This window comes from Glycine max, chromosome 7, assembly GCF_000004515.6.
Source record: "Glycine max cultivar Williams 82 chromosome 7, Glycine_max_v4.0, whole genome shotgun sequence".
Taxonomy (NCBI): Eukaryota; Viridiplantae; Streptophyta; class Magnoliopsida; order Fabales; family Fabaceae; genus Glycine; species Glycine max.
The window spans coordinates 2,038,398-2,053,257 of record NC_038243.2 but is presented as its reverse complement, the minus strand read 5'-3'; the positions used below and the strand labels follow the sequence as shown (position 1 = coordinate 2,053,257).

General features: G+C 36.5%; 3 protein-coding genes across 3 annotated transcripts; 1 reads left to right on the top strand and 2 right to left on the bottom strand.

The window, feature by feature from the left end:
- Nucleotides 1–1,036: 1,036 nt before the first annotated feature.
- On the bottom strand, nucleotides 1,037–3,271 carry LOC100819538 (EIN3-binding F-box protein 2). The gene has a single exon (XM_003529737.5). It carries the CDS (start codon nucleotides 3,028–3,030, stop codon nucleotides 1,297–1,299), a length of 1,734 nt encoding a protein of 577 aa, XP_003529785.1. The 5' UTR covers nucleotides 3,031–3,271; the 3' UTR covers nucleotides 1,037–1,296.
- Nucleotides 3,272–6,924: 3,653 nt separating this feature from the next.
- Nucleotides 6,925–7,398, top strand: LOC102670219 (sericin-1-like). The gene has a single exon (XM_006584095.1). It carries the CDS (start codon nucleotides 6,925–6,927, stop codon nucleotides 7,396–7,398), a length of 474 nt encoding a protein of 157 aa, XP_006584158.1.
- Nucleotides 7,399–9,835: 2,437 nt separating this feature from the next.
- Nucleotides 9,836–14,541, bottom strand: LOC100818997 (plasma membrane ATPase 4). The gene is made up of 13 exons (XM_003529736.5): nucleotides 14,443–14,541; nucleotides 14,022–14,159; nucleotides 13,625–13,939; nucleotides 13,194–13,520; nucleotides 12,908–13,027; nucleotides 12,362–12,484; nucleotides 12,167–12,271; nucleotides 11,763–12,072; nucleotides 11,083–11,597; nucleotides 10,813–10,986; nucleotides 10,514–10,696; nucleotides 10,221–10,402; nucleotides 9,836–10,133 (listed from the first exon to the last, which is right to left on the bottom strand). The coding sequence occupies exons 1-13, from the start codon at nucleotides 14,509–14,511 to the stop codon at nucleotides 10,037–10,039; spliced, it is 2,658 nt and encodes an 885-aa protein (XP_003529784.2). The 5' UTR covers nucleotides 14,512–14,541; the 3' UTR covers nucleotides 9,836–10,036.
- Between the last annotated feature and the right edge of the window lie 319 nt (nucleotides 14,542–14,860).

The window sequence follows — 14,860 nt, the reverse complement described above, 5'->3', positions numbered from 1 at the left end:
GAGATGATTACAGTAAATCTTATTTTTCTAATGATTTTTTTATAATACACAGTAAATATTTTTTTAATATTTAGGACCAGTTTGTTACAAATTAAAAAAAAAGCGATTTTGGTAAAAGATAGTGATTATATTTTAGAGATTCTAAAAATAATAAGCTAATTTGTGTTTATTTACAAACATTAAAATCACTTTTCTTTTATAAAAAATTGATTTTATGATAAATTATTTAAAATAATTTCTAATTTTAATCAGATTCTCATTTCTTTTAACTTTTGATTATTTTAAAAGACTAAAATAAATGCATGGAAAACTTTAAAAATTATTTTTTTAAAAAAATATATTTTTTTAAAGAAAAGATTGTGACAAATTTAGAGTTTAGACTGTCTTTGAAGACCAATTTGGTTGGTATAAAAGAATAGAAAAAACCAAAATTTTGTTGATGGTGCTAGACGGCTAATTGTTGCATAGATTTGTACACAAGTTTTTCCTGGAGAATTTCTCAAATTTTACAACAAATTAAAAGACTGATGACTGATCTAAATTCTAAACACACGAATCCATATCACCATTGATATTGTTATAAAAGGCTCTTGAAAGTGATTAGTTTAGATCCTATCCAATAATGTTGTTTTGACCTAACAAATTATTCAAAGGTTTGGATCATCCAAAAATAAAAGGGTGTGAAAAACAAGGTTGTTAACACTCATTCATCATTGGTCCAAAAAAGACAATAATGTAGAGCTGTTTTTGAAAGTTGACAGATCTCATCTAAACACAAAATATTGCATAACTGTGTTCCAAGACAGGTTGGAAAAACCCAGTATTTTACATAGCTGCTAAAGGTAGCTGAAATATCAAGTTTAAACTTATTTCTCACTCTATAGTTGCCTTTCAGCACTTGGATAAAATGAATAGTGAAACTATTTCCAATAAGCATAATCCAGAAGAATCCAATCCAAGTAACGTAATTCAGGGCGTAGCAAGGAAGAGTAATACAATTTGGAACTGTATATATTATATAACACTCCAGTCCAACTGCTTACAACGTATGCTATTCACACTTCATAATAAAGGGATGCTTACAAGCATTATCAAAACAAAAAAAAAAATGCGACCAAGGTACACAATTACATAATCATGGACAATCTTATAAGCAAATAGTCTAAGACAACAAATGGAGGAGGGGGGGGGGGCAGAGCCTCATACTAAAACAAGGTTTTAAATTGCAGATGCGGTTGCGAATACATCAGAAGTTCCAACGTTACAGCCGAAACCAGACCAATTTTTAAAACCTTGCTAGCAAACAAGGCATCCATGACGCAAGAGGAGTTCCTTCTGGCCATCACTGAGATCAAAACTCGGGGGAGCCATTATCCTTCTCAAGGATGGCCTTGAAAACACCATCCAAGCAACAACATTAGCCCCCACTTCATCACAAGACCCCAAATTAATCTCTCTCAATCGGGTGCACTTCCCCACCACTTGCCTCACTCCATTGGCCGTGACACCAGAGCAATTTTCCAAGTCCAAATGCAGCAGCCCCCGACAACACTTTGAGATCACAGAAAGCATTTCATCATCAACCCCTGAGCGTGACAAGTTCAACTCCTCAAGTTTTGGAACTTCAAAGTTCAACCCAGCTAGCTCCACTCCTGAACAAAAGGCCAAACTCAAATGCCTAACCTCACAACACCTCCTTAGAACCTCAACAACACCTTCAGATATGCCACAGCAAGAGCTCAAATCAAGAACCTCCAAACTGGGGCAAACAGAAGCAAACATTTCTACACTCTCATCCCTCAACAAGGAATTGTTTCCCAAATAGAGAGACTTCACTTGACAATTCACAACACCATTCATCAAATCCTGATCAACCCTCCTCTTCCCAACATCAGTTCCCCCCATTCTGATCTCATTCAACAAAGGACACCCCCTAACTAGTGCAAACAAAGCTAAATCAGTTAACATCCTACAACCACTAACATTTACAGACACCAAATTCCCAAGATACCCACACAACTCTTCCACACGCTGATCACACAGAAACTCAGCGTTTTGAAGATCCAAATGCTCCAAAGACTGACACGTGGACAACAAGCAAAGCACTCCAACATAGCTATAGTTACAGCAACCTTGCAAAACAAGCTTCTTCAGAGGAATCCCTTCCTCCGCAACACAACATAGCAACTCATCGGAGATAGAGGAACACGACAAATCGAGACAAGTCAAGCCCTTCAAACTCACCAGCGCCGTAATGAAATCAGAAGTCACAGAGGGTCTCAAAAAGTCCCCTTTTTTGGTTCCACAACCGAAGTTGCTGACGCGGAAAGAACGCAAACAGGGTCTCTCCCTGATGGCGGAAGCGATGCCACGCTGGGTGATGAAGTGGCACTCGAAGATCGTAACTTGCTCGAGAAAGTTGCAGTTTTTGCAGAGGCTGAGAATGGAAGCGTCGTTGATGAAGAAATTGCCGGAGAGGTCAACGCTGAGGAGCATAGGGAGGGCCAAAGAGAGGGCCTTTACGCCGACATCGGAGACGGGGAAGGTGGAATTGTCGGTGTCTTCGGGGAAACTAAGGTCGAGATGTTCGAGGAAAGGGAAACACTGGGCGATGAGGATGAGATCCGAGTTTCTGAGAGAACCCATGTGGGAACAGGTGAGAGACTTCAAAGTTGTAACCTTTTTGGCCAAAATTCGGAACCCATTTGAAGGAATTGCGGGGTGGCCGGAGAGGTTGAGGGATTGGAGGGGTAATGTGGCGCGTGATATATGGAGGAAGAGCGCGTGGAGGTGGGAGTGGTGGAGGCGCGTGAGGTCGAGGGAGGTGAGAAAGGGGAACCTGAGGAAGAGGTTCGGGAGAAGAGGGAGCGTAGGGTCGGAAATGGTGAGGGAGGTTCGGAGGCGGTTGGTGATGGAGAGGAATTGGGTGGAGAGAAGAGAGAGAGGCTCAAAGTGACGATGGGATTTCAGGAATTTCAATACCAATTCCCAGCACTCGTCGGGTAAGTGTAATTCTTCTGATTCTGACATTGTAAATGTTTTTTCCTAAATCCAATTCTGAATTCTAACAACAATTTGGTTGTTACCTATTGTTGTGTGAGTGAGTCTGAGAATTTAAATTCAAACTAAAGGAATACTGGTGTGACCTCATCCAACTTTTCGGATCCAATCCCTGCTTTTAATTTTACAGTATTTATTAATTAATTAACGCACGTCTCACACTTGGCTTGAAGAGGAAACACTATGGTTTTGAAACTCATCTCTTCGAACGGGGATGTTGTGTCTGGTATGCTTCTTAAAAATTGATTCTTCTTAAATCAGTGTTAAAAATAGTTGAATCAATTGAAAATGGGTAAAATCCGGTGGGCTAATTAGTTTAACTTAAAACTATTCTTTTTTAACTTTTAAAATTAGGTTGTTTTGGTTTTAAAAAATATTTACTTATAACCCTTTCAAGGGAAGATTAAATTTTATTATTATTAATTTTTATATATTATGTTTTTTTTAAATATTAATAAGATATTATATTAAAATATTTTTAAAAATTATTTTATTAAAAATCAATTTTATCCCTGTTGGATCTTCACCAGTTCAATAAAAACAATGTCAACCAAATTAAATTTAAATTAGAGGAAAAATAATAAAAATAAGGTTAAATTATAATTTTTGTCTTTTATAATATCAAATTCATAATTTGATTTTCCTATTTTTAAATCAAGATATCTAGTTCTTTTAATTTTTAAAATAAATAATTGTGTACTCATGTTATAAGAGATTAAATAAAATAATTTTTTTATAGGAATTAAACTGTAACTTTTTATTTAAGGATAAAGTCACAAACCATTAACACATTTACTTTGTTAACTTAATTTTATAAACTCTATTTTATATGTATCAAAAGTTAAGAATTATTAATTTTTGTGAAATATAAAAATTTGTAAATAAAAAAATATTTAATTTTTCATGTATTTATTTGTATTACAAAAATTGCAAAAATTACAAAAATTATTATATATAAAAATTTGTATTAATTATTATAATTTACAAAAAAAATTACACAAAATAATATATAGATTATTTAAAAAAATTATTTTATTTAATTCATACAAAATTATTTAAAATAACATCTAAATGAATGGAAATAGAGGAAAGGAAGTAGAGGAAATGAATGACTCTTAATAGTTGTTTCTTCTTCTTTTAGTCTTTGCCTTTTATAATCCTCTTAAAATCTCTTTGTTTTTACCTTCTTCTCTCTTCTTTTATAGGTGCAAATTAGCTTAGTACTAAATGGACTTCTCGGACTAAGTTCATCTTTACTTTCTTGAATTAACTTGCTTTCTTTAATTAATCTTGTTTTCCTTAATTAACCATGTTTTCCTTAGCTATCATGCTTTCCTTAAATATCTTGCTTTTTTGGGCTTTATTTTACTCACTAAGAATCATAAATTCATCACTTTTAATATGTTGTACACAAAAAACTTGAATCATGTTAATTTAACAATTATTTGCTCAAAAATGAAGAATTATGAGAGAAAAACTACAAATTCATATATAATTTAACCCCAAAATATACTCATAATTAGCAGATATCAAATACTCACACTCTGATCCCTAGAATGGAAAAAATCTAAATCCCTTGACCAAATTACTAATTTCTTGACTAATCTAACCAAATGACTTGCTTTAAGAACAAGAATTAAAAAATGACTAACAAGTCTTGTTCTATCCCAGACACAAAACCCATTAGGTGTTCCTCTCCATTTCTAAATTCAAAAATATTTCTCAATGACAATTCAAACCACAACATCAAGCAAAGGGTGATGAAGCAAAAACAAACATTAAGCATAAAAGAGAATACTTAATAACTAACAATAAACATAGATTAATAATCAAAATATAAACATAAGGATGAGTTTAGTTACATCAACCTCCAAAATGGGTAAATCTAACTATATAACTACAAGAAGAAAAGAAGAAACTAGAAGAAAGAGATGATAACAAGTGATAAGGAAATCATAGAGAGCAAGGGAGAGCTTCTCAGCCTTCACTCTCAACCCTAGATATCTCCCACAGCTAAATCTACCTTCAATTCACAACATTGGAGCTTAAATAAGACCAAACATGTTGCACTATCATTTTTACATTATGGCCTGTGCGCTTAGCCCAGCTTTCACGCTAAACGTGCATACAAAAATAATACTTGTCTAAGTGATTGTGCATTGAGCGTGAGTTGTGAGCTAAGCCTACATGCAAAAAAAGACTGTTATAAGTGACTGCGCATTGAGCTTGATATCATGTAGTGGAAACAACTCGCTCTGCCTACAGTGCATGCTAAACTTGACATTTCTAATCCCTTCAGTTTCAAAAATTTCCTTTAAAAGAGCTTTAAATTGGGTCCTAATACCATCTATCATTTTCTTCATTTATTCATACACCAAAATAAACTAAAATTAGATGAAAAATCAAACTATTTTAAAGTTATTCTAGTTTATTCAAAACTTGATTATAAACAAGACCAAACAAGTTTAAGTGTATTGATATATTAAGATAATTACCTAAAAAATGGTCATTAAGATAAAGTTCCTAAGGCAATTATCACTCTTGATTAACAATACATACTAAATAATGTTTATAAAATTAACTAAATGAAATAAGTGTCTATCACTTTATTTATCATCTTATCTCATAAGTACCATGTGAAGGTCTACATGTATATATGTCACGTCAACATTAATATAACACATCAAAGTCAATGTTTGATTATAATAATCAATTGATGGAAGAAAAAAATATTATTTATTCTAAAAATAGTGAGATTAAATGTCTTAATTTAAAAATAGGGACATTAAAATTGCTGATTTAAAATTAGAAGAGAACCAAAATTACAATTTAACTTAAAAATAATAATAGTACTACAAAATTTTCAAATTAAGTAAAAAAAATACTGTATTATTGTACTATTTTTTTTGCAACTATATTACTATTTATGTTTTTATTTTATTTTATTTCTTCCCTCTATTATTATCTAATGCATATTTGATTGGGAAACAATCTTTATATTATTTTTTTATGACTCTGAAACTATTGAGTTAAGCATTATTGTTAAAAATAAATGATTTATAAAAATGTGAAAGGAGTAATTATTTTGATTATATATGGAATTGAAACTTTTATCATTAAAAATGATTTGGTTTAATTTGAGAATGATTTTCTAGAGATTGTATACTGTTGGGGATATTCACGAGGGATAACAATGCAAGCACAAGTATCTAGTTATGTCTTACAAGAAGAAAACGATTTGCTAAATGGATACGAAATAAAGGGCTAAAACCTAAAAGCACAACAGAAAACGGGTAAATAGACCCTGACTATCAGCTAAGAGAATTTATTGGTTTATGCTCCTATTCTTTTATAGATCGAAGTTTAAGACATCTTTCTTTCAAATTAAAATATGAAAAAGAACGATCGAACAAGTGGAAACTTGAACTCATACATGAGAAGTAACAGAGAAAACCAAATGATGATTGAAACAAGTTTACTTGAGAAAGATAATTAGCAAGAGCAAATCGTCTAATGAGTAATGAGTATATATTAAGATTTTTTTAATGCAAATTGGATAGCATATTGAACGTTCATGAAACATTCTCCTTTCAAATTCTTCCAATCCACTTAGGGTTAAATTTTCTTTCAAATTGGAAAACATAAAACATCTAAAAACCATTAATATTATACTAGCACACAGAATTTAACATCTCAAGAAAAGTTGAACTCCTAGCTTAGAAGCCTTTGTCCAAATTCCGAAAACACTCGAAATGATATTTGAATTTTAATTAAAAGGCGGGGGAAAAGTGGAAAATATCGTTGATTATCTAAACACAAAGATGTACGTATGCGCTTATAAACAAAGTGAAGGCTTATCAGCCGATGGTGAATGGCGACGGCGGCTCTTCAGGGTCAGGAACCAAATTCTCTGGTGGCTCCTCCGGCAGTTCTGGTGGCGCCAAGAAAACATCCGGTGGGTCCTCCGGCAGCTCTGGTGGCGTTAAGAAAACATCCGGTGGGTCCTCCGGAAGCTCCGGTGGCGCCAGGAAAACATCCGGTGTAGTGGGCATGTTAAAAGTCGGCGGTTCCTCCGGCATCTCCGGTGTTTCCGGCACAGTAAAAGCCGGTGGTACGTCAGCAACCAACGGTGGTGGAAAGAAGGCATTTGGTGTTTGCGGCATAGTGAAAACCGGTGGCGTTGAAAGAAACGGCGTCGGTTCAAGTGGAGGGGGAAAGGAAATGTCTGGCAGTGTTGGAGTTGAAAGGAGAGGTGGCGAAGATAAGAATGGGACAAGTGGTGGTGCATTATTCATGAAGGGGTTCGGAGGTGATAGCCATGGAAATGTTGGCATTTGAGACATTGGAGGGGGAAGAACAAGAGGTGGTAAAAGGGTAGGAGCAGGTGGCGGCGGCGATGGGACTAATGGCGGCGCCGGCGGCAGAGGTGGTGGGGAGGGTGATGGAAGTGGGCAGCAGGGTTGAACAGGCGGTGGTAATGGGCAGCAGGGTGCAACCGGCGGGGGTGAACACACCGGTGGCGGTGGCGGTGGCGGAGGAGGCGATGGACATGCTGGTTTGGGTGGTGATGGACACGGTAGTGGCCACGGTGGACATAATGGTGGCGGCGGCGGCGGCGGCGATGGAGGTAGTGGTGGTGGCGATGGCGGCGATTGTGGTGGGGGAGGTGGTGCGGAATATTGCACTGGTGGAGGGATTCTTGGTGTGTAAGTTATTGGTGGAGGAAAAGGAGACGAAGGCATTGGTGTTTGGTCAAAAGGGTTGTCAGGGCAAGTAAAGGTAGGAAAAGGCCAAAGGCCACACTTTCCAAACAGATATAGGTAAAATTGATCACAGTTTGATCCTCTTGTTCTTCTTCCTCCACTGCTGTGTCTGTTTCTTCTGCTTGTTCTAGATCCTCTTAGCTCTGCTTCATGTTTGTGGTCTTGGAGAGGGGTTGTTCTAGTTTCAGCAGCAAGAGAGTGTGTGAGCAAAAGTAGTGCAAATAAAGTTGTAGTCACAGTATTTGCTTTCTTCATTTCTGGTGCTTTTGGATTGTTTTTGGCACTGTTTAGTGAACAATGTGAAACTACTCCTACTACGTGAACGTGATGTCTACTGTAGTAGTAGTATTATATACAGACACATGCAACTTGAATAGTTTAGTGCGTGTATGTCCGTGGAGGGCTTAAATACAATGTGCATATCGATTTAGACAAAAAGTAAATACGCATTTTAATGGGTCTGCTATGCTCATCAACCATGCGCTCTCTCTAGTTGACACACACACACAAATCAAACGTGAGGCTTCCTTTCTTTTCATTTTCCTTGTGTATAGATCCGAGACTTGCAGGCAGAACAACAACATGGTGAATTAATGGAAGGAATTGAAGAGATGCCTAGTTGTACGTGCCAATTTGATTCTTCTCCACTATGAATAAATGAATGTGTGTATTGTATTTGTAAGTGGTGCCTTTGCGTGTCAAATCCTTATTCCAAGCATTTGCATGCATACAAACTTAGAGCCCCTCAGTACTCAGGTATGAGGAGAGGTGTTCATTGGTAGTTGGCACACCTCGTTAACCGAGGATCTACATTTTGCAAAGAAATTAAGAAGATCTAGAAAGTTATGTTCATTGAACAATATTGTATACAGATATATAGAATTATAAGATAAATAGAAAAACAGAAGAGAAAAGTATGATATAATAAGACTGATGCCTGATGTGTTAAAAGAAATAAAATAATTTTTATAAAAATATTATAAAATTATGTTATACAAGACAATTGCTATTCATATCCCTTTTTCTACCAAGACACTCCACTTTATATTTTTGCATTTTTTTTTTAAATTGCCCGCTCTTCGAAAGTTAAGTTCCAAAACTTAATTAGTTGATGATACATTTTTCTTGTTGCAAGTTGATAGTACATGTAAAAAATTAATTAGTGAAAGTGTTACAATTGTTGCTGAAACTAATTTTGGAAGTTAATTAATTTTGTGATATACGATCAGATCACATTCTCTTACGCACACTCTCACGTACCTCACTCACATTTTAGTAGTGTTGTGCATTGGCTTTTATTGTTAGATATAGGTCTCGGGATTCTTTAAGTTTGTTTTATAGTCAGAGAAGTTCAAGATGCAATGTCATGGATTTTTGCTTGGGAGAATGGAGGATCCTTTGCCCTCGGCTGTGTGCTCTGTTGGGCTAACTCATTTTTCTGATATATACTATTAAATGTTCCTAGCTATAGAAAATAGTCTTGTATTAAATTGAGTTAAAGTAATATATATTATAATATGCATCTATTTAACAAAAAAAAATGTGGCATAGTGGTTAAAACTTGCTTCTTGTAGCCTAAACCAGTTTAGCATCCTGTTTTCAAATTACTAGTTTCATAACTAGGCTACAGGCTTGTGCAGTAAGCCATCCATTGATTTGTATGCAGTAATTCTTTTTTAGGGAGACTTTGTCTAAGTTTCTTAGCCGATAATGATTTGTTAGGCCAAGATGTTTGCATGTGAAAGATATAAAGATATATCATTATATAGCTATAACCATTGAATTATACATTTGGTCAGCTCTACATCTCGCAACAATTTTAGATAAAATTTCTATTTCAATTTTATATTCAATGACTATATTTTTAACCTTGTCTTGAACAAACAAAATTCCACGATACGACCCTAAAAGCATACAAGAGTATATTTTACCCTTCATTTTATCTCATTTCTCGCCGAAAAACAATATTTGATTATCTGTAACAATGCTAAAACGATTTCAATATGATTTCAAAATAACATAATAATAACATCTGCTGATAATTTGGTCTATCTATCCAACATTGGATTGTCTGGGCCAATCTCAAATATTGGATTATTTTAAAGCCCATGTATCCTACGAAGTCCAATGAGCTTTAAGAAAATAAATGACAACATATCTAATAAAAGATAGCTATGCTGTTAACAGTTCCAGGGGGGACTTGCTTGCTTTACTCAAACAGTGTAATGCTGCTGAATTGTATCAATGTCCAGTCCCTTGAGTTTCACGACGGATTCGACATGTCCCTTCAATGTGTGAAGCTCCCGCAATCTAGAAAACAAGTATTATATCAGATTGGTTTTGGTTCAGCTTTAAATGAGAAATAATGCACATTAGCATTAATTCACTGCACATTACCTTGCAACTTCTGCTCGTTTCCTAGCCTGATCTGCGATTTCAGATAATTCGCGGTAGTTGTTCTTTTCACTAAATATCTGTTCTGTTTCTGGAGGATTCAACCCATGTAGGGTGCGTTGAGCTGTGGCCCATTGTGCTTCTCGCTCTTCCTTTCCATAATCCTTCTTTGTTGTGAAAGCAGTCTGCATCTCGTAGGGAACAAAAACGCATGCATATAAGCAAATTAAGGAAATAAAGATTTATCATTTATCTGATAATGATACCATTAAGTAGTAATAACATTGAAACGGCACCTTGTTCTCGGTAATATTATTCCATGCCTTGCCACTCAAAAAATATCGAATGCCGAATTTAAGAAAATCCAACGGAATGTAGAAAATGATGCTGTAAAGCCAAATGACACCAGCCCAGCCCCACCCAATACCTCTCATCCTTGCAAAGCCCCAGTTTGCATAAACAGCTATGAGTGTGGCAATCTGCGAGATACGAGAGAAAATAAAATATTAGAGTTGAATAATTTGTTATACTCGAGAGACAGAAAATATGGACAAATCAACCTATATATTAGTATTATATTACAAGTACAACTCACCAGCTGTGCTATTATAAAGGCTGTAACAAGCAAGAGACCAGGGCGCTCAAGAAAAGAGAAGTTCCTTGACCGAGTAACAAAGATGAGAGCCTGACTTACAATACTCACTTGAAGGTAAACAGCCGCTGTGAGCTCATCCTGGACATTCCTGATAGGTCTGACACCAAATTTTTCCTGCCAATATTGTTGTACTTAATTTGGTTAAGCCTGAAAGAAACTTTTAAACATTTTTGTCCTGAATTCTTCTTAATTATAAGCTTTCATGCTTACCGTGAAGAAATCAGAAGCATGAGCAGCCCAGAAGAAGACAACAGTCATTATAGCAAGGTAGGCACCAAGCACTATGCCTGTGGCAAAAATCTCATTCAACTTCCATGAATCTGGCAGAGGTGATGGCTTCACTCTGTCCTTGGAAATGGTCATAATTGTTCCGTCATTTAGTATTGCAATGATCAAAACCATAAAAGGTGAGAAATCAAATTTCCAGATAAGAGCTAGCAGCATAAAGCCCAGCACGATTCGGATTGTGATAGAAACAGCATAGATGGTGTAGTTCTTCATTCTCTGGAAAATGGCTCTGCTTGTCAAAACTGCACTCACAATCACACTCAGACCAGGCTCTGTAAGAACTATGTCTGATGCACCTCGAGCTGCATCGGTTGCATCAGCCACTGCAATCCCAATGTCTGCCTTTTTTAGGGCAGGAGCATCATTGACACCATCTCCAGTCATCCCACATATATGCTTTCTATCCTGGAGTATCTTCACAATCTCATATTTGTGCTCTGCATTTCACATCAATCATTAGTTCAAGAAGTTATTTGTAACAAAATTATGTCTCAATCCTTCAAATTAGAATATATTCAGTTTATCGCTGGACCAAATTGCAGCAAGTTATTATCAAGTTAGGATCACCAACTAAAGGCGCATTTTTAGATAAAGCTATTTACCAGGAAAGACACCAGCAAAGCCATCAGCCTTTTCAATAAGCTCATCAACTGGAAGTGCAGCAATAGACTCATCCTTGTGATCGCCAAGGAGGGAGGAAGAAGGGTACATGTTACTTCCCATGCCAAGCCTGCGAGCAGTCTCCTTTCCAATAGCTAGCTGATCGCCTGTAATCATCTTAACGTTCACTCCAAGATGGAGAGCACGGCGAATGGTCTCTGCACTGTCATGCCTAGGAGGGTCAAAGAGAGGCAAGAGACCCACAAACTGCCATGGTCCTCCTGGACTCTCCTTGGTCTTCTCTGGAACTTCCTGGTAGTAGATAATAAATCACAAGACAAGCTTTAATTAGAATGATTATCGCTGCAGATCACAAGATATGGGTGTACAAAGAACATCAACTTACTTGCTTGGCAACAGCAAGGGAACGAAGACCCCGATCAGCAAATTTTCCAATAATAGCATGAGCTTTCTTCTTCACATCTTCCCGGAGATTGCAGAGATGTATAATCTGGCAAAAATTCACTTTGAGATACACTGATGGTGGATATGTTTAAGTTAGCAAGAAAGATCAATCTTATGCAATAAAACATCTATTTACCTGCTCTGGTGCCCCTTTGCTTGCTCGGTTCCAATTGCCATTGTTGTCTATATATGTGATGGCCGTACGCTTGTCCACTGGATTAAAGGGTAAGAAATGGACCTCTTTGATGCCATCTCTGGCCTGTGACAAGTGTGAGAAAGTTGTTAACACAGTTACAATCTATCAAAACCAAAAGATCGTGATTATTAAAATGTTTGATATGCTTGTTAAAAGAATTACCCTAGGAGATTTTACAAGTCTAAAATCGATGCCATTAATGATGCCAACAAGAGATCTTTATGCATGCAAAATCGGACTTTTTCTTGTATTAATATGGATTTTTGGCTCAACATGCTCATTTCCTAAAACTCTGCAATTTATCTAGCTTCATGTCATGATCATATTCATTGTATAATCAATCCACATCCATGATGGGTGCGAGAACTCAAAAGAATGATGCAAATTGTTTGCTCCGTTTATGCTGCAGGTTCTAGTAATCGATACTAAGGTACACAGGCAAGCAGAACCTAGCTAGTCAATATATCATTCAGAAGAATTACAAACCTCCTTTGGGTCACCCAACATTCCAACAATGCAAGCATCAATAGCATCTTGATTCTCTACCCTAGACGCTCTAGCTGCAAGTAAAATTACAGTGTCTTTGTCGGCATCTTTTGCAAAAACCTGCAACATGGACAAGTCACTTCCATGATTAGTAAATCAGAAATACCTCTAGACAGTTAACCATACTACATCAAAATTGATTAGTTGAATATTAAATTGACGGATCCTCATTCATATATAAATAATAAATTTAAAAATCATTTGTTCGTGATCTACATCTACTGACCTCAATCAAAGTCTTGTCTACAGTGAGCTTGTTCAGAGTTAGAGTGCCAGTCTTGTCACTGCATAAAACATCCATCCCAGCCATCTCCTCAATGGCTGTCATCCTCTTAGTGATAGCACCTTGTTGGGACAGCCGATGAGAACCAATAGCCATAGTCACTGACAAAACCGTTGGCATGGCAATAGGAATCCCTCCAATGAGCAGCACCAAGAGATTGTCAATTCCACTCCTATAAGGTCGGTGCTGAATTGGGTACATGACAATGATCTCTATGACCATACCCACAGCTATTGAGCAAATGCAGAAGTTACCAATGGCTGTTAATACCTGACCAAGTTGAAACCCATCAAATTCTATCAGACATCTGCTAACGTAAAATTTGCTTAAATAGCTGGCAAACATCATATTAGAGGAAGAGCAAGAGATAGTACCTTCTGAAAATGCCCTTCTTGGTTAGTGCTGTCCACCAAGTGAGCAGCCTTACCAAAAAAGGTGTGTACCCCAGTAGCGATTACAACAGCCTCAAGCTCTCCTTGCTTAACTGTAGACCCGGAGAAGACTTCATCACCTGGATTCTTTGAAACAGGCAATGATTCGCCAGTAAGTGCAGATTGATCAATCTTGAGTGGATCACCATCCAAGAGACGAGCATCAGCTGGGACGATGTCTCCTAACTTGATGCTGATAATGTCTCCTGGTACCAATATAGCAGCATCCTCCTCGGTCCACTTTCCGTCCCTTAGAACCTGCCATCCATTCAAACAAAATCGACGTAATGAATCCTACTACATGTAGCAAGACCTTAATGAGCATTTATGGAAACTATACCTTAGTTTTCGGAGCAAGACCTGCCATAAGTGCAGCAGCAGCATTGCCGGCATTATTTTCTTCAATAAAACTAATGGTGGAGTTGATAACAAGCAATGCTAGTATTCCCACGAAGTCCTGCCAATCTGGTGGCCTGCCCTGTGTGTTTCAAGAGAATGCCAATGAGATTGAAAACCGAGTGAAAAAGAACAAAAACTAAGCAAACAGTATACCATTACAGGATTATTATTATTTTTAACTTCTAGCTAGTTCAATTGAACATAAAAAAATGACATTTTATGTGATACGTGTATAATAATCTTTATCTCATTTTTTTTGTACACATACATTTAAAAGTACACCCAAAAGGAAAAGAAACAACTTTTTATTAGCATGTTCATAAAACTTTTTTGATTCTTCTTTTTTTAAAATGCATAGTTACCCCTCCATTGGCCAATGCAATCGCCATGATAGCAGCCGCTTCCATGACCCATGACAGAGGATTCCACATAAACCCCAAGAATTTCAGCAGCTTACTTTCCTGTTTGCAGAATAGTTTGGCAAAGCTTAGTAACTGATTAATTGATGAGTAACATTCTCTCTAAACTGACAAAAGTTTAAAGTAAAAAAAAAAAGAAAGTTTTGTATTAATCCAAATAGCAACTGGTCTGGTAGAGATTAATTCATTGCCTTCTTTTCTTCTAACTTGTTGGGCCCAAAAAGTTGCAACCTCTTTCGGCCTTCCTCAGTTGTGAGACCCTCCTCCGAACAGTTCAACTGTTGGAAGACTTGCTCCAAAGGTATTTTCTCCTGCAACACAAGCATATCATCAATAATGATTCAACCCAATCAACATGGCA